This window comes from Prionailurus bengalensis, chromosome C1 (genome assembly GCF_016509475.1).
Source record: "Prionailurus bengalensis isolate Pbe53 chromosome C1, Fcat_Pben_1.1_paternal_pri, whole genome shotgun sequence".
NCBI lineage: Eukaryota > Metazoa > Chordata > Mammalia > Carnivora > Felidae > Prionailurus > Prionailurus bengalensis.
Window position 1 is genome coordinate 92,235,545 of NC_057345.1, and position 20,906 is coordinate 92,256,450.

At 37.9% G+C, this 20,906-nt stretch overlaps 1 protein-coding gene across 1 annotated transcript in view; it reads right to left on the reverse strand.

The window, feature by feature from the left end:
- The window catches only part of VAV3 (vav guanine nucleotide exchange factor 3), a 353,794-nt gene that overhangs the window by 114,475 nt on the left and 218,413 nt on the right, over nt 1–20,906 (reverse strand). The window contains exons 16-17 of the mRNA XM_043575717.1: nt 9,724–9,825; nt 9,317–9,417 (exon numbers count right to left, since the gene is read on the reverse strand). Coding sequence (XP_043431652.1) covers nt 9,317–9,417; nt 9,724–9,825 — 203 coding nt within the window. The remainder of the gene's footprint in view (nt 1–9,316; nt 9,418–9,723; nt 9,826–20,906) is intronic.

Below are 20,906 nucleotides of genomic sequence, written 5' to 3' on the forward strand. Positions count from 1 at the left end.
TACAAAGCCAGAAGCAATCCAGACTGGGCTGACCACCTTACCCAATCTCTCTCTTTCATTTATGCACTTCCTGTTGGCTCCTGCTTTCTCTCTTTGATGTCTCATCAGCTTTCCTCGTAATTCTGATTAAATGTACTAAGAACTCCTCTACACAAAGCCTCTTCATTGTAATCCAAGTAGGAAAAATGGAAAAGAGGCTTTGTGCTGGATGTAACTCCAACTCTAAGGACCTGAGTTCTTATTTAGGGCTTACCTTTTCCTTGCCACCACTTCCTGTCCTCATGGCTACCATATCTACCCTCTATACCCTGTCACCCAGGAAAGAGGCCCACGTCCTCCATAGACTTGGTATGGAGAAGTTCACACTTTGATCTGCTCACACTGGGTCTAGCAGAGTGGCTCTTAAAAGTCTCAGCTTTTATTTACTTCTGTGTCATAGTAGGTTTCTGTAAATTTTCTAAGAATAGTGCAAAACCCAAAGGTCTTGAAATAACTCTTAGAACCTGTTTTAAGTTCAGCAATTCTTATCTTATTACTTTTGTACTTACCCTAGTGGCCACAGCATTGAACTATTTGCCTCCTTTATAAACAAAATCTAAATTCTGATAACCATACTAATGCAACAGCTTAACTTATACTAAAATAACAGTGATGAGACAGGAAGACCCAACTGCCAAAATTGCTTTATACATTTTCAAAGTAAAGGCTCATTCTGGCTAGAAAAATAGAATAAGGGCCTCTTTCAATGAAATATTCTATGGAAAGGTTGCTTTAATTTTGAAGTCTCCAACACCATCTTCAATCTCCTCTTGATATGTACCCAAAACTACTATGGCAGGTACTTGGGTCCATAAAAAACACTTTGTGTGTCACAGTTCTGCATCAAGATCAAGATAATAAGGGCTGATGACCATCAAATCTATTTTAGCTGAATTCTGACCAAACAGAAAGGTTGCTGCTTGAGATCTGATGAAAAAGTCTTTCTTTCTGTCCTCTCTTTTTTCTCCTGGGAACTTCCTTAGGAGAGTAATTCAATTCTTCAAGTTTCCCAAAGTTTTTAATCCTCAACTTGTCTTTACCTCGCAGCCTATTCTCAGACTGCTATTGATCAAACTATAAAATGTTCTTACCCTTTCAAGAGCCTTTCTAGATGGTGACTCACAGGCCCTCAAGGGGTTTATACCTTGCATTCTTTCATCAAGTCCCGACTGGTTTAATGTAATTCAGAGAAGGGGTGTTACTGAGGTGCTTGGAGGCTTTGCAGAACTCCATCTTCAATGCCAGCACAGGGTTCAATGTGCATATTTGTGTAAAAGAATTGTTTTCCACCGAGGCTTTAGATTCACTTAATACAATTCATTTGTTTAAACAAAAAATTCAGTCCTATTATATTTGTTTTTCCAATACAAGTGGCTCTCAAAGCATACAATATTACACAATTTGCTCTCTTATCTGAAGTTCTATTTGTTAAGACTAAACAAATCAATGTCCAGTAAGACGGTTGGTCTCAAAAGAGGCCACAGAAAAGTAATAACCAGAATAGCTTTTGAAGGCGCCTTGTCATCATGGCTAACATGCTATTTTTGTCAAACATTAAAACTAAAAGACAGTTGAACTGATAAAATTTTGAAGTTAAACAAATGTTAAGTTCACCACTCAGATCTATAGCAATATTAGGAAGAAAAAAGTTTAAATACTTGGAAAGAGATTTTGATTTCAAGTCTTTTCAAGAGCTCTAACAGACCACATGATATTTTCCAGTTTACTTTAATAATCATTAGTATATCACTAAACTCACCCAAATAGTTAAGTGGAAGGAATAATAACCAACCATGAGAATAAAATTTTCTTGGTAAATTAAAAAAAGAGGGCTAATTTATGGGAAAGGCTTTAAGTCATATGAAGTAGAACCAAAGTCATTTTTTGGTAATGAAATCAATGACCAAGTCTCAGTTCATGTAAAAGTAATCTGATAAAATGCCTAGTGGCACAAGGCTGAAATAAAACTATGCTCTAAGAGCTTACCTCTTATGATAAAATACTGCACTATTATTAATAAAAAAGGCATTTCAGATGCCTTTTGGGGTAGAGGTTCTAGGTAACAATCCTAATGGTTTAAACCATTAGGATACCAAGGCAACTTCCTTCCAATTAGGAATGGCTATAGCAGCAGCAGGAGCAGGAGCTGGCCTAGATAAAAGAATGATTAAACAGAGAAGCAAATGGGGACCTGCTTTGGTTAAATATTAGAGCAGCTGAGGCTTGCATTCACACTAAAGGAAAAGATGCATTAAACCAAAGTTTCTGCTCCAGCAATATTTGCCTTTCAGTGCGACTTTCTTTGTTTAAACTGAGAGGCTGCAAAGCAAGCTATTATTGATCAAAGTCAGAGTAAGAAGGGTTTAGCAGGGGAAAAACACAAGTGCTCCCAAAAGGTCGCAGTTTGGATTAGACCCTCTTGGTGGTGTGCTGTGAGAAAGAAATGCCATTCTAGAATTGCATCAGCTCTGCAGCGAGTTGTTGAGAGAGTCTCATGTAATGGAGTCCATACCTATTCATTATTAAGGTTGGAAAGTTCTGGCAGCACACTTCAGAGGCCATGTACGTGTTGATCATTGAGGTTGCCATGGTGAATGTGAAGGCATCAACTCAAGTTCAGTGAAAATGAGAGAGGGAAATTGCCTGCTCTTCATATCCATGCAAATTCTCAAATGTTAAGACATAAACTAATCACCCAGCCTTCAAATTTGTTTCTAAGTTGCACAGTTTGTCTTATAAATACAAAACAGAAAACTAAAAACACCTTTTTAAAATATTTCAAATGCACTTGAATTAATAATCTGTCATAGTTCAATATTAATATAAATGACTTACTTCATTCAGAAATGCACTGCATTTTTGCCAAGTAATTATTTCAAAGATGAATGAAAACTAGGTAAATTTAAGGGTGACAGAGCAAGAAACATAAAAGGTTTCTAAATTCAGGGAAGACAACATCCAAATAAGGCTTAAGTTCCACAAAAAGAAATGCCTAAGAGCTATTTTACATGCTGATTGGTTAGTGTCTAGCTACATCCAACACTATTAAAGATTGTATTGGAGCAGAGATATCCCTATCTGGGGAAAAGGGAATAACAACTTGAGGTTAAGCATCCTGACTTTGGACTTGGTACTAAGGGATGAATACAAAAGATGAAAATACGTTCCCTACAGGAATGAACACATACTCTACTAGAGGAAACGAAAAATGCCCAAACCGTCCATGTATTCCACACATTGTCTACCTCCCCATGTAATTAAGTTGAGACTATGTAACTGTTTTTAACCAATACAGTGTGATTAAAAGGAAAAAAAAGTGTTATTCATTTCAGTTTATGAGGTTTTAAGAACAGCTACTGGGAAGCCATATGTTGAATCTGCAAAGTCCCAAGATGGAACCAGCTCAGATCCCCAAGCCATTTCTTAGAAGGGAGCTACCTTGGAGGGCTTTGGAATTCATAGCCAAGAGTGCATGTGTGAAAAATCAATGTTTATGTAGTAAACCCAATGGGATTTGAAGTATTTTAGGAGTGTTTTAGTTGCTTAACAGCAAATACATAAAACCTACATACAAACTAATTAGAGAACAATTTAATTCACACTACTGTTGGGTGGCTAAGGTGAGGTTAAATGATTGGCAAAGGGCTTGTAGAGGAAGTAAAGGAAGAATAGATCTTGGAACTGTTGGGAGAAAAGGGAGCGCATTTCAAGGAGAGGAAATAGTAAAACCCCAGCAAGAATTCTGAAAATGGGATTGACTGGATCAGGGAGTATACTTCCCTAGAAATTGAGATATTATTGTCATCAGGTGTTCTGTGATATGGTTCTGTTCCTCGCTACTTATTAACCTAACCTAGGCTCCCCCGTCAAAGGCCTGATGATTGATGCACAGAGCATGAGCCTTTCCTTGCATAAATACTAGAAAGGAATGCAAAGGTCCTACCAAGTCTATCTTCAATTCTTAAAGTACCAGCCAGGGATTCAGAGAAGGTTTTCATTTCACTTATCCTTCATCGAGTTGGACTCCAGTCTTTACAAGGGCAGAATCAAAACCTGTCCAATCTCCCACAGCCTCCTGTTTCTGGTTCCAACACTATAGTGATCCTCAGAGCCCAGAAACCCTAGTGCTATACTTCTACTCATTACACTGTCCATCTGTTTGTCAGCCACTCATCACTTGTCACTCATACTTGTCACTGTCTGTCCACTCACTCATCCACCTACCATGGCTTTCCAAAGGTAAGGGCATCACTTAAGTATCGTTCTTATCAGCGAGCAGCTCCAGTCTAACTGAAGTTTGGACACTACTCTGTACGGAATGGAAGGTATAGGGAGGGAGCAGTAGAATCTTACAATCAGAATTGATTTTAATGAAGATCATGTTGGAAATCATATAGAAGGAGTATGATTGACAGCAAGGAGTTAGGAGACTTTTGCAGTTGTCCAAACAAATGACACTGAGATTTTTTTTTAATCTATAGCAATACCCTATCAGTGGGTTCTAGAGAGCCTTAGGAGGAGAGCTAAGAACAATAGGTGAGTAAATGAAGATGAGAGAGGTGGGCACATCAAGGCGCACATCCAGGTTCAGGTGAGTGCATGGATGCTGAACCTTTAACTAAGACAAGGAGTAGGCAGAGGAAGCCTCTGTTAATGACTAACGAGGCTGGTTTTAGACATGTGAAATTTGAGGTCACTGCAGGACACCTGGGAAAGGAGATGGGAGAAGAAGATAGAAATTTTGAATCCAAAGTTCAGGAGAAAAGCCTTATGTGGAACTAGTGACTTATCTGCCTGGGTGTAGGTTATAGCTAATGCCAGGGAAATTTATCAGATAGCTAAAGGACAGCATGGGGGATGTGGTAGGATATGAAGGAAAGTGTCAAAGGGAATGGTTAAGAGTACTGAAGAATAGGGAAAACTCAAGTTAGGTAAGGCCTAGATTGTGATGACCAGTGTATTTGGCAATTATAAGTAGAACGGAAGATTCTCTAACCTTCGTCAACTCTTGGGCTACCGTGTCATTTTGTACAACTAGTCCCCCTTCTCCGCCTGGACCAACGTTGAGAGAAAATGGCATGATCCACTTTCTGGAACTGCCTTCTACCCCAACTACCCAATGTTTATAATCTAACTATTCCTACTGGGCACAGCTTTCTGAGCTACAAGTAGCCTCCTGACTCATACTGAGCCTATCAGACTCTCTTTATCTCCTAAGAATATAGTTAGACTATATTAAGCAATAGAGTTATAAAGCTCTGTAAAGTTGAGGTCAATCTCAAATCACCTAAGATAAAATTTTATGTGGGAACCTGGATTATCTAAACATTTGCATTTGCTCTAAATCAATACCATTGACTTGCTTTAAATTTAGCTGTTTAAATTTAGCTGATCCCACTCCCCCAAGTCAAGTTCTCCTGAAATGCCCTTCTCCAGAAAAAGCCCCATCCAAGTAAACTAGCTCTCCAGCCCTTGATACATCTTGTTCTCCCTCCTGTCCTCCTCCCCTACATCCACATTTCCCCCAATGTCATACCCATCATCTAAAACTATACTTTTGAACTAGTGTACTCTGTGCAAAACCTAAGCCAATGTTGATTCTCTGCTAGCTGGGAAACACCCATACATTCTAGCTTGCCCATGTCCTCAAAATTCTACCTATTTTACCACACTCACCAAGCTCAAACTCACCCTCTATGTGCAATTACTACCTACTACAGTGCAGGAAGGGGTGGGTTCGAGAACAGGATGTCATAACTTCCAACTTTTAGAGGGCGTCTCTTTGGGAGTGAGGGGGAGGACTGCTGACAGCTGTATCAGATTCCTCTTCACTCAGGATAAGCATGGCCCTTTAGTCATAGGGCTACCCACGAATGCTAATCTAGAGGCAAAACAGGGCAGCCTCCTGGGCAGGTTCTTAATAGCTCACACCACTAATTAACAGACTAGGAGCATTCAATGCCATCAGTCTCTTAGAAATCTTGAGCAGGAAAGGATAGAAAGAGAGAATAAGACACAGTTGCATAAAACAGGAAAATGCAGGACAACTTTGAATGCAAGGCAGAAAACCAAGAGAGCAAGAGAATAATGTTTACAACTCCAAGAAGTAAATTCAGACAGAGGCTTAAAATTTTTTTCCTGCTTTTGAGTACGATGAATTCTATAAAAGAGTTTAGAGGATGATGCTACCTTTAATCAATTATATGGGTGTAAATAACCATTATCTATAATCTGCAGGGCATGAACAGCCTTATTCTTAGTTACCTTGTTTTCATACTTTTATGACTCAGTTTCCTCATCTTAAAATAAGAGATCCTGGAACTGAAGGTGTCTAAATCTTCCAGCTCTGAGGCAACCCATGGGGAAAGGGCAGGCATGGTCCTGGGGACGCCTGAATTTCTCACAGCACTTCAAAGCACTGAAACCTAAACATATTTGGTAGTTACTAATTTAACTAAATTCAGAAGTGTTTTTGCTAAAAAAAAAAAAATTAAAAAATTGGAAAATCTCTCTTAGACAAAAAACAAGCACATGATTTTACTCTGGTGGTTTACAAGGGTTAGGCACTGTGCATCTATCACATTTGGCATATATCCTCACCACTAATTCACATGACTGGGAGCATAACTCAGGGGTAAAGAACAAACTCAGGAGCTGGACTTCCTGGACTTTCTTCACTCTATTGGTTAAGCAACTAAGGCAAGATACTTATTTCTCTATGCCTCAGTTTCTCCTATGTAAGAACAGCAGCAATGCCAACTTTAAAGGATCTGTATAGGTCTAAATGAGCTGACAGCAGTGATAAAACAGTACCTGGGACTTTGTATTTATTAAAAAAAAAGATTTATTATTTTTTTTAACATTTATTTATTTTTGAGACAGAGAGAGACAGAGCATGAATGGGGGAGGGTCAGAGAAAGAGGGAGACACAGAATCTGAAACAGGTTCCAGGGTCTGAGCTGTCAACACAGAGCCTGACGCGGGGCTCGAACTCACGGACCACAAGATCATGACCTGAGCCGAAGTCGGACGCTTAACTGACTGAGCCACCTAGGCGCCCCAAAAAAAGGCTTTTAAAGGCTAGGTGTAATTATCCCTACCTTAGGAGGGAAGAAACAATGACTTACGAAGGTTAAGTAAGTCACCCATGTGGTAAGCTCTGGAGTGGGATTCAAACCAGACCAAGACTCCAGAGCTCATGGGCTTACTGCTATCACACACAGTCTCCCGGTCCAGAGCTACTCAGTGAAGGGCAGAGGATGCTGCAACTGTGACAGAGGAACAAACGGGGAATGCACCACTCTTGTATGACCAGGAGTTCCCAACTATTTCCTATTGACTTTTTTTTTTTTTTTAGTAAAAGTTGAAAATTTGAAGTCCTTTAGCATCACTTATTTATATCACTTCAAAGTTTGGTGCTCGCTATTTCTTCTATCCACATTTTCTTCACATCATAAAAACAGCAGCAAAAATACAGATTAAGGCCATCCCTTTCAAAACAAACAAACAAACAAACAAACAAAAACCTGACTTCTCATCACAGCACCATGGATTAAACACTGAGCTTTTATTGTGCCCAGCACTGTGTTAGTAACATCAACATTATTCCATTTGATCTTCACGAGAATCCTCTAATTTCCATTTTACAGAAGAATAAACAAAATCTCAGAATGCTTACGTAAAATTCCCAAGCTCATGTAGGTAACAAAAGGCAGAGCAAGATTTTCAACCATTTCTGCTTGACTCTCAACTACTGCCCTATACTCTTCCAGTAGAATGCAAGAACCACGCCAACTATGAGATCATTTTATATTCCTCACAGACTGAAACTCCTAAGACAGGGCTGGGGGGGTTTACAAAAACACATTAGCCTACCATGCACACATAATATGTTAACTGTCCTCAAAGAGATTAAAGGAGGGGACAAATAAGGACAGAACAACAAAAATTTAAGTGATAAGTTGTATCAGATGGTCAATTAAAGAATAACAATAATAATATATAACACTTCTGTTATATTTTACAACTCTGTAAACTGTTTCTGACCTTCAGAAAAATTAATGGGTAGTAATCTTGTCTCTTTGTCTTAGCAGACTTTGAGCACATTGCATGAACACTCTGATCCCCATCAGAAAATGGGAGGAGCTGTTCTGAGGATTGAACAGGTACCTGCAGGAAGGACCCAGCAGAGGGCCCTAACCAGACAGGCACAGTGCAGGTGCTCACCTAACTTTGGGATCCTTCTCGAGGCTGCCCATGCCTAGCACAGAGAGCTCATGGCTCACGGGAACCTTAAAAACCATCCACCGAAGGAGCAAAGTGAGAAGAATGTGCTGTGATCTTAGTCTCTAATGGAATTCACACCTTTTCTACAACTGCCCATTTTCTGAACTCAGCTCTGAAATGAGCTATTATTCTCTGTTTCACTCTTCTTCATATTATCCAAAATAATTCAATGTCCACCTTTTCCTTTGGGAAAATCAAAGGTTGACATGGCTACCTTTTGAACTCAAGCTGCTAAAGATCCCTTTCTTCTGTTCAAAAAGTTTTACTGATTTTGAAAGGTCTTATTGATAAAACACAAGAGAAACTCAGGGGAAAAGGACAAAGAGAAAGAAGAAGAAAGAGAAAGAATAAAGAGGCCAGAAAAGAAAGAGAAGGAAGAGAGCCCAAGAGGAGCAGGGAGAGGCAAAAGGCTATTGAATGCATAATTGCTAACAGCCTTAGCAACTGGCTCATGTAAGAATCATGGAGCATTATTTTTAAAAACCAAGGGGAAAATATTTACATGAAATCCAAAGGATATATGCTCTTTGTTGAATGCTGCAAAATGACAATGTATTCAATTCATTAATTCATGAATTAGTGTGTATGATGTTTACTTCTGGCATCATTAGCATTTCTGAGCTGAATATTTAAGAGAATAAGGGAGAAATTTAAGGACTAAAGACAGAAATGAAAAATAATTTTTTGGTTTTTTTATTCCACTTGTGTGCTTTGGCTTTATCTGTACAGCAGTACTGAGATTCAGGGGCTGCGCTGAATGAAATGGGTGACACGAAACCTGCCAAGGCCCCCTTGCAGTCCTCTGCCCCCCAGGTATGTATAGAAGTCACAGGAATTTCAAGCAATTTTTTCTAATTGTCCATATAAATGATAGTTTCAAAAGCAGGTATGTCACAATAAACACATATTAAGAGTAAATTAGGCCTTAATTATGTTTATCAAGGTTTATGTCCTAATTAAGAACAGAATGACAACAATAAACATGACTTACCAGCAGAATTAACTCTGCCACAATTGTCTACTCTTCCCAAACATTCTTTGTGTGCTCTCGCGCCACATTTAAAACATAAATAGCCTTGATAAAATGTTCCTCTGAAAGATAAAATTAGAGGGTGATATGTTAAAAGGTGCTAAGTTCTGCCTACAGGAAAGCACAAGCACGAGAAAGAAACTGAGGGAACATGATACTCTGTGAAGTCTTCTTAGCCGAGGGATGGGGCCTCCTGGAGCTTGGAAGGGAGTTCCTAGGTTCAACGCTGAGGAAAGATCTATTGACTCGAAACTGTTAAGGCAATTTCCCCACTTGAGAACATTTTGGCTGGTACATTAGAAAAGTCAGAGACACTGAGCGATTATACCAGCTCCTTTAAACTGAGAAACAGGACTGGGCAAGCCTACCTCAGGAGCATCTGGCAGACTTTGCAGGATGTAACCCGACTGAAGGTGTGCATCTTGAACTCATGGAAATTGGAGTCTGCGTAGTCTGGCCTTATGTTCGATCTATAAAAAGGAAAAGAAGGAACTTCTTCAAGAAAGTTTCACAACAAAATAGCAGTCATCTAAAACCGAGATTCATCACCATTACGTTGGGTGGAGATCTGATTCAAGCAAAAAAGCTATTAAATATGCAATGTTTTCTAAGCCAAAAGTAGGCTTTGCATTAAAATATGCACTAAAATCTGGTTGTGTGCGAAGCAGCAACACGTAAGGATTTAAGCAAACTACTCCTCCTCAGAACTGAACTTTACAGAATGGCCACACGGGTCATCCTGCGAGGAAAAACACAAAAAAACATGCTGGATGTTCATGCTGCATGACAGATTCGCTAGCCACGTCACTGAAATATAAACTAGATGGAGGGGGCAGGAGGAAAGAGAAAAGGGTGCCTCATTCCCACAGAGGCCATCTCTAGGTAAGTGGATGGTGTAATGATCTAGAAAAGTGAATAGAGTAGTTTTATAAAACTTCTTGAAACAAAACAGGAGTCCGATGTTTAAAAACTTCCTCCTTAACAATTCACTTCCCATGCAATCCAAATAAAAAATAAACAAAATTATTATGTTTTATATTTTACTTCTATTTTGTGCATATGCAAAAAATACATTAAGCATACCACAAACTACCATAACTGAGATAACATAAAAAAATAACAAAAGTGACTCTGTGCCAACACTGTGACAACTACACGATGTTCATTACACCAACCCTAACTACTCAGCCCTCATAATATCACTAATTTACAAACAAGGAAACTGAGGCTAACACTAAAATAAAGGAAGCAGCAGAGTCAGACACTCCAGCCTAGGTCTGTTCTTTCTGCCCCAAAGCAACAGTACAAGGAGGAATTCAACAATATTCACCTTAATATAATTAGACTGTTGGAAAAAGTCAAACTTGGTCACTCCTAGAGGAGTTTTTTATATTATTCATAATTTATGTCACAGAAGAAAACAGAAAAATTAGAAATGGACAAGTTAAAAAGCAGATACAAATCAGAGGTACACCGGAAAGCTAAGACTGTGCTCTCCAAGATGTTACAAGCAATTTGAGAGAGTGTAGGAAAAGTTTGAGATACTGATGAGCTAGGATTTCCCCTTTTATAGAATACAGCAACTCTCCACCACACAGAGGCTTGGTGTAATGAAGCATAACACAGGCGGGAGACCAGGCATCAATCTCCGAGGTACCAGGAGAAGCCTTATGAAAAAACATTCGCAAAGGCAATTGGAGTAGCAAGCAGTGATGCAGAAGTGTCAGAGAGGTCAGCCTTCCAATCCATCTGCTGAATATGAGCGTGCTAAAAATGAAATCAAATATTAGTGCCATCTGGGATTTCTCTGCTCCATGCTTCTGGTGACCTCACTTTTTAGGAAAATGTTCTGCTGCGTGCTGAAAAGCATGGCCACTTCCATAGCGGTATTTTTGGGCTCCTGATTAAAAATTATAGTTCTTCATGAATAGACAAGTAGAGAAAAGATAAGGGCCGAGAAACAAATCTCTTCACATTGTTCAGAAAACATTTGATTCTGGCACTGGAAAGAGCATCAAACCCCATTTCCTTAGCCAAGATGGCCTGTTGTTCATTTTCTTCTGAACATCAAGGTGATACAATCATACGTGGATTGTCAAGTAACAGCTTCAGTCCTGGGAACTGGAAGAATTCATCAGGCTGGAGTTGTCATAGGTCTCCTTCGGAAACTAAGTGGGTTCCAATCAAGTAAGAATTTAATTAATTTTAGAAGCTTGCCTGGGACAGAGGTGCAACATCTTTCTCTAAGGGTCAACTCAAGTGATAGACAGTCTTTCAACCATCAGTTAATTTCACCAACTAACCATGAAAAGCTGACTTTTCAGAAGACATAAGCTCAGAGGAGAATCACACTAAGAGGTTAAGAAGAAAAGTCTTAAAATACAGAAAAAAAAAATTCTAAAAATGTTGTTAACAGTAGTCGCCATAGTGAAATGAGACTTGAAATGGTAGGGTACATGGCAGGAAAGAAACGTTGGAATTCAAATTAAAAAAAAAACAACCCGTAACTGCATATTATTTTAAATTTAAAATCAAACACTCAAGAATAGACGTTAACTCTATGACCCCGAAACTGTTACTGGGGCACTATAGAATACAAAAGTATAGTTCAGTGCAGGAATCTGAAATTAGACCACCTGGGCCAAAGTCCTGACTTTCAAGTCACTAAACGCATGACCTTAGGTGAGTTAGTATGTGTAACACAGAAATACTAATACAACCAAATTCACAAAGTGAGGTGATGTATGTAAATTACATAGGACTCTGGCCCAGAGTTAGTGTTCAATAAGTATCGGCTACCATTTATGAACTGTTGATTCCAGATTCAGAAAATAATGATGTGATCAAGACAGTGCTTTATGAGTTCTAAGAATCTCTTGGTAGTCTTGGGACCAGCCCCCAGAGGATTTCCATTCTGAGAATTTCATGCAAGAAGGCCATTATATGCTCAGTGTCCTTCAAACCAGGAATCTATATACAACTATTCAAGTACAATAAGAAATCGGGTTGCCCAGGAGAGGACATGTATGAAAAAGTCCAGGGTATTGGATGAAATCATATCAAGTGTCAACTGAAGAGAGATGTCAACACACATGGACACATGGACACTGGGGCTGCAAAAACCAAAGACAGTAAGTTGGCTGGATGGGAAGAGTTGGAAAGGTATACTGGAATAGAAAATATAGACAAACATCAGAACTATAGGTGGATAACAAAAGAAAAAAAATGATCCAAAGTGGCATTTATTGCAAACCAGGCACATTAACAGGCTCTTCACACAGTTTTTTTACATTTACTTCTCACAAGAAACCTAGAAGGCAGAGTCATTCATTCATTTCATATTGATTAAGTACTCATCAGGTACACAGGACCTAAGGCCAGAGGAAAAGAAGGATCCTTCCACCAGGGCCCAATGAGTTAAGAGGACAGATATAAGAGATGAGTAAGAGAGGTTGGCAGGGGCCAAGGAAAGAGGTGAGATCTTATACAGAGATTAATACCACCTTTAGTTGACAAAAAAATAATAAAAATTAAAAAAAAAAAAACCTCTGTGGCTACTATAAAGAGCATTCCTTGTAGTGAAGCAAGAATGAACACAGAAAGACCATACAGGTTGGGTTATCTACAGATGAGAACTGAGGATCAAATATTGGTTAGCTTACTTGTTCAGTCATGCAGCTCTACATAGAGGACGGACTCCATTTAAGTAACCTGTTTTGATACATGACAGTTTACTTATGAGAACCTGCACAGAATCTTGTAGATTTCTCAATGAAATGTCCCCATTTCTTTTGCTTCATACATGGCCCATTATTAATACAATTAATCAGTCAATCAAATATGTACAAGGTCAGGTATACAATGCTCTCAGGCCACCTTTTAACTTGACATGCTCTCCCTAGATCATCCCCTCTTCTCACCTGGCTTCATGCTATATTGAGGACCATGTGCCTCCCCTTAGCTTGGGTCTCTTCTCCATTCTCTGAATCTGAATTTCTAGTGGCTCCTCAGGCATCTCAAATGCAACACATACAACACTCAACTCCACAACTTTCCTAACATATCGGATTCTGACCAAATTATGATTTTAATCCATCAACATTCACTCTATCTTCTAGCCTGGAATCTTCAAAGTTGCAATGAGTTTTTCCCTTTCCCTCATACCTTCTACATATTCATTTTCCTTTAACCCCTCCTCTGCTCCAATTTCTCCTCCCCCCCAAACCATAACCAATTTCTGATTTCTGACCTTAAACATACCTACTCAAAAATTCAGGTTCCATTCTTTCTCCTCACGACCTAATTCAAGCCCACAATATCTCTCAACTAAATTGTTAAAATGATCTTCTTAATTATTCCATCTCCTACTTCCTCTTCCTACTTAAGGCCACGATCCATACTATTCCCAGAATTAACCTTCAAAAATTAAAAATGTGGGAGCACCTGGGTAATTCAGTCAGTTAAGCATCTAACTTTGGCTCAGGTCATGATCTCAAGGTTCATGAGTTAGAGCCCCGCATGGAGCTCCCTGTTGTCAGTGCAGAGCCTGCTTCCTCTCTTTCTCTCTCTCAAAAAATAAACATTAAAAATATAATATATCACTCCTTCCCTTGAAGACTTCTGCTGGTTACTATTGCCTATGGAGACAAATGGCATACAAAGTGTTTTATGTTCTAGCATGCCTCTTGTATGCCTCTTTTTCCCTACTCATAAGCCTTATACTAAGTTACACAGACCGTCTCACATTTCTTAAACATATTCTTCTCATCCATAATTCTGCACTTTTGTATTCCATTCATTCTGCCTAAAATGTTTCCCTCAACCTGCAGCTGTGAATGTACCTAGTTACTCATTTTTGACTAGATAAAAATGTGACTCCTTTGATAAAATCTTCTGTGAGTCCACCTGATAAAGATAATGATTATCAGGGCGCCTGGGTGGCTCAGTCGGTTGAGCGTCTGATTCTTGATTTCCGCTCAGGTCACGATCCCAGGGTCATGGGATCGAGGCCCACATCAGGCTTCCCACTGAGCATGGAGCCTGCTTAGGATTCTGTCTCTCTCTCTGTCCATCTCCCCCACTCACACATTCTCTTTCTCTCTCAAAAAAAAAAAAAAAAAAAAGATCATTTCATCTGGGTTCCAAGTACTTTTCCAGCCCTCTACTATAGTACTACATTGTATTGTAACCACTTATTATGTGTTTCCTACTACCAGAAAATTATTTCTGTGTTACTCATGTTTATATTGCCAGGGCCTACTTCAGTGTCTCACATTAAATACATATTGTTGTTGAATAAATCAAGGCTACTATCTATATATTCAATATTTACCACTTAAAGAGGAAAGAGCTAAAATAAAAAGCATACTTACTATCCCTAGAAAACCATCCACTGAGTTAAAGAAACAAAAACACACATCCATGAAATACCCAAAATATATAACTAAAGACAAAGGAAATAAAAAGGAGATCAATTAGTGGCTACACTGGAGCAAGTCAGAAGAATAAGCAGTGCTTGGTAGATGAAAAGGGGAAAGTGACCCAAGTTTGGGGGAAAAACAAGATTGAAAGTTCAGAAATGGGTATCAGGTGTTCACAGAATGGTGGATCGGTCAGGTTTACTACAGCATCTGTGACACCAACATGGTTAATTTTATGTGTCAGCTTGACTGGCCATTGGATACACAGATTTTTGGTCAAACATTTTTCTAAGTGTTTCTGTAAGAATGTTTTTGGATGAGCTTAACATTTAAAATGGGAAACTGAGCATTATCTTCAAGATATGTACTTACACCACACCTCTTTTTAAATAACATTTTAAAATACAATAATTTATCTCATGAATAGAAGAACCAAAAAATGCCCGGGATCATCTCAACATATGCCAAAAAAAGACATTTAATAAAATGTACCATGTACTTCTGATGAAATTCTAAATAAATTAGATGCTGAGGGATACTTCCTTATAACATAACAAAGCATATCAAGCTAAAGACAATAAAAAAACGTATTTAATTTTAAACACTATCACTATCCTATTGAAGTTAAGCAAAGTTTGCTGATGTCAATTATATTATTCAACATTGCTCTTGAAGATCTGATCAATGTAATATGACAAAAATAAATTTGGAGGGATATTGTAAAAAAAAAAAAAAAAAACCACACACAGAATTATCATTTGGAGAGGACATTGTTGGGACAACTGGGAAACACCACAAGAAGAAATGCAAACTAATGAAACTAAGAAGCAGAAAAGACACATCAGTGGTATCTGGAAAAATGCATCTCTAAGCTTCCAACGTTCCCTAGCAGTGAAATGCAGGGACATGTGGGTTGTGTTTTCACACAGTAGAATTCCTTGAGACTCAAAGTTCAAGGATTTTTTCAGAGGCTGGTCACACACTCTGCCATCATGATCAGCCACAATCATTAAAAACCCCCAGAAGGAAAGGAGATGTTCACCATAAATCACATGGTGGGGAGAAAAAAAAAAAAGTGTAGGTAGGCTAGCACAGTGAAATTCAGTACCCTTGGCACACCAGATAACCTTACCACTTGGCACCACAGGGCACATTTCAAAACCTAAGTTCTCAGGTGGCAGCCAAGGGACAGCCAGGTAAGCAGACCCTTAAAACGACAGCAAACCCAAGCCTGCTGAGGTAACTCTTTCCTGCGTGAAAACATCCAAGAAAAATCCTAGCATGAAATGTTCAGGCTCTATAATAATAAAATTTAAAAATTAACTGAGGAAAATAAAAGTATTCAAGCAAATAAAAGCTGCATAACCCAAGTGCTGAATAAGAAGCTTGCATATTATGAACACACAATCTCTCAATTTATAAAGTTAAAACAATTCCTTTCCCCCAAATCAGCACGCGCGTGCGTGCGCGCGCGCACACACACACACACACACACACACACACACACACACATTTTTTTCACTTGAGAAACGATTATAAAATTCAACTGGGAGAATAAACATGTGAGGGTGATCAGGAAGATTTTAAAACCAAGACAAATTATTGTAGGCAAGTATGTGGGAAGTAATCTAAGAGACACTAAAATGTTTTTTAAAGGTTTGTTATTTAGGGTGGGGCGCCTAGGTGACTCAGTTGGTTAAGCCTCTGACTTCAGCCTAGGTCATAATCTCACCATTCTGAGTTTGAGCCCTGCATCAGGCTCTGTGTCGACAGCTCAGAGCCTGGAACCTGCTTTGGATTCTGTGTCTCTCTCTCTCTCTCTCTCTGCCCCTCCCCTACTTGCACTCTGTCTCTCTCTCAAAAGTAAACATTAAAAAAATAATAAATAAAATAAAATAATAAAATAATTAAATTAAACTAAATTAAAAATAAATAAATAAATAAATAAAATAAAATAAAATAAAATAAAATAAAATAAAATAAAATAAAATAAAATAAAATAAATAAAGGTTTGTCATTAGGGATGGCTGAGTTCAGGTCATGATCTCATGCTTCGGTTGACAGGGTCAAGCCCCACTTTGGACTTTGCGCTGATGGTGCAGAGCCTGCTTAGGTTTCTCTCTCTCCCTCTCTCCTCTCTCTCTCTGCCCCACCCCTGCTCTCACTCTCTCTCTCAAAATAAGTGAACATTTAAAAAAATACCTTATTAAAAAAATAAAGGGATGTTCTTAAATTTGTATGGGATTGACAACAAGACAAACAGAAAGACCAATAATACAGAAGACACTCTTGCTATGTGATTTTTGTGACAGTTTGTTCACTTATTTGCCTACTCAAAAAAATTAAAAACTTATTAAATACATAATATGTGCTAGGCAGTGGGGTAGAGTGATGAGAAGAAACAAGTCAAGTTTGTGCTTGTTTGGTATTGATGGGGAAAATAAGTATCTAAATAATTCCATAAACAACTATGAAACTAGAGGTGTGCCAAAGAGTGTTAGGAAAACTTAACAGCTTGGAATGTGACCTTGTGAACAGATTACCACAGAAGGCTTTCCTACAGAAACAATGCTTGCACTGAGATCTAAAGATAATCAAGTAGGTGAAAGGAATAATGTGCTGGACAAAAAAACCACATTATAAATATATTTTAGAAAATGCATTCGCAGCTTTTTGAACAGATTAAGGAAATTACATTTCTACTACCTATTTTATAATGATATAAATTTTAAAGACTGATGTCATTTATTTAACAAATATGTATTACCTGCCAATGACATGCCATGAACACCGCCAGCAATAAGGAATAAGACGGACAACATTGCTGCCGTCATACAGCTTATTTCTACATTTGGATGTAAATTTTAGGCGGAAACTTGAAATTATTTTTAAGAAAACAACAAAAACACAAAAGCAATTGAAAAAATATTGATGACTACGTAATCTTTAAATGTAAAAAAAAAATGGCTGTATTTATTTTTAAAAACCAGAATTTTCCTTGAATCAAAAACAATTAAAAAAACAAAGTAGGAAAGTATCTCTAATATGTATAATAAAGGATTAATGTCCTTGCAATATATAAGTGTTCTTGAAAACGTATGAGGAAAAAAAAAAATGAATGGGGTGCCTGGGTAGCTCTGTCGGTTAAGCATCCGACTTTGGCTCAGGTCAGGATCCTGCAGTTTGTGGGTTTGAGCGCTGCCTCGGGCTCCATGCTGACAGCTGAGAACCTGGAGCCTGCTGCAGAGTCTGTGTCTCCCTCTCTCTCTGCCCCTCCTCTGTTCACGCTCTATCAAAATAAACATTTAAAAAAAATTTTTTTAAGAAAAATGAACACCCTAATTGAAAAATTAGCAAAAAAATTAACAGGGCAGTTTATTAAAAAAAGAAACAAAACAATCAAACACATAAAACATGTTTGAGCTACTAGTAACCAAAAGAAATGCAGATTTAAATAAGATACCATTTCACGTATCAAACTGGCAAAAAAAGACAAAGATAAAAGAAAACACATAACACTTAGTGCAGATGAAGCTACAGAATATCCAAAGATTAACCTTAAAGATTTACTAACCCTTTGGCATAAATTTCTATTTATTAGACATAATCATGGAGCATTCATTATAACATTTTTAATAATTAAAAATGGAATTGATTTAATTAAAAAATAAGGAAACAGGGAAATTATAGCACATCTATGCAACTGAATACCGTACAACAATCAGAAATGAAAACGTGAACATACATATTAGCCAAGAAAAGTATCTGCAATATACTGTAGGAAAATAACTTCTTACTAAACAGTATCCATAACTGTGAATAACATAACACTTAACTACTTGCTAACATACCTATGTGAAAATGAGAAAAAGAGGTAAAGGCATTATGCATGATTTTTTTAAAAGTTATCTGTGTTTTCCAAAGTTTCTACAGTGAACATGCATTATTCAATTTATTCTTTACATCTACCCTTTTTTGAAATGAAAAGAACAACAGAAATAACCACAATAATATGTACAAGCAAGTTGACTAAAGTACACAGATAATATGTCACTGAACAGGATCTGAGGCAAAGATGTGTCGCAAAGCCTCTGCTCTTAATCACTATGCTAAATATATCACAAGGCAATTAAAAAGCAAAGACAAACAGAATTGTTTGCAACATATGTGAACATATTCTTGGTATAAAAGGAGCCATTACAAATCAATGATACTATAATGATAAATTTGACCCATCGAAAACTTGGCAAAGGATACAACCAGGAAATTCATAAAGAAAAACAACTGATTGAGAAGCCTGTTCAGGCTTCAATCAGTTTTTCTTTATGAAAATGTAAATGTAGAGCTATGGATGCTCTGGAACATGGGAAGGCTACAGCAAACACAGTGTTTAGAACAGTCATTCCTGGACACTAATTGCTTTGCTCTTCCCTTCTTGCCACACCGCCCCCTCCCCTCCTTAGGGATATGATTTTTGTGAGGCTACTTTCAGCCTATGAACCAACAGAGCTCATCATCTGTAAATAGTTCCTTAAATGGAAGTCTACATACTGTTAGGGCTTCAAAATGGCAGGCTAGCCCCAAGTATAAAAGCATAGCACTACAGCAGGAATTGAATTTTCTGGAAGAGGCAAGATGTTGCCCCATGAACACCTGCAGACACAGTGACTGGCAGTTGTAGGCCCAGGAAAAGCTAGCTGAGTCGCATTTGTTCCTGCTCTATTTGCTATCAGTCACATCTTCTATCCCTGACTAATTAAACAGGATTCTATCCAAATTTCTTGAGTGTGGGGGTGGGGGGAGGAGGGTGAGATGTATTTTTTTTCTTGCTAATACATCACCCACTAGAAAACCCTGGTTTGCAAAACAGTAAAAATTAAAACATTTTGTTTATAATAGTGAATACCTGTAAACAAACTAAATATCCAATGATGAGGTTTTGGGCAAATATATTGTGGTACCTCCACATAATGGAAGAATAATCAGCCATTTAATTGTATTCAAGAAGAGGTTTTACAAGAAAATACAAGTATAAAGGTATACTGTAAACAATACATATGTACATATGTGTATTTCTGTTACTATAGAGAGTATAACACAGAAAAAAAGAGAAATTAGGACCATTTTAGAGTCTCATAGCATCACATAATGTTCCTTCACTGTACTTGTTTACAATATCAATTTTTACATTTATTGAATGATTATTTTATTAATGTTTCTCTTCCCCCAAATAATATAAGCTCCATGAGGCCGGGGCTCCACCAAATTGATTTAATCACTGTATTCCTAGCATCATACATGGCACCTAGCATAAACAGGCATTTAACAAATGCATTAAAGTTTAATGGAGGACAAAAGAAGATTAAAGATATAAGTGCAAAATGAAGTTGGTGTATAAAATATATTCCAAGATACAACCTATTGTTAAATACAGGTTACAAATTTAGTGCCAAACTTCCCAGAAACCAAAGCAAAGAGGAAAATGGGATAGCTTCTAAGATAAGTACACATATTTTCCTGGCACTACAGTGAAAGAAAAATCGCACTGATAGGTTTTCATAAAAGGGGTTTTCATAGAAGTGTGGTATGTAGCCAATGTCTTCAACAACATCCTTATACACACAAGTGTGCACCTGCCACTTCCACCTCTTCTTCCTATGAGCCCAGGTCATCATTCTAAAGTACAGCTCAGCAAAAGCAATTCTATGGGGTCATCTTTCAGAACGTATTCTATCACATACCATCACTTAAAACAGTCCTCATCTCGCCTGAAGTCAGATATCAAGCTTTGGCTAGTCAAATATATTTCCAATATAACAATTACTAATTCCAAACATATGAAAATTATCTATAGAGAAGGCAAGCATTTGTGCCAAAACTTGAAATACTAGATCTAGAGGTGCCAGTCCTTATAATTTAGAAGAAATTTCCATAACAAATACAAGGCTGTTACTATCTTAACTGATATTAGCTTATGCAACTCATTTCTCCAATGAGGACTGAAGATAGATCAGAAAATGCACAAATCCCACAGCTCAAAAGAGACCTAAAGTTGTATCAAATAGAGACCCCATTCCCCACTTAGTCCCCATGATGCAGGACAGATCACCAAGCTAGCTGGAAAATGGATC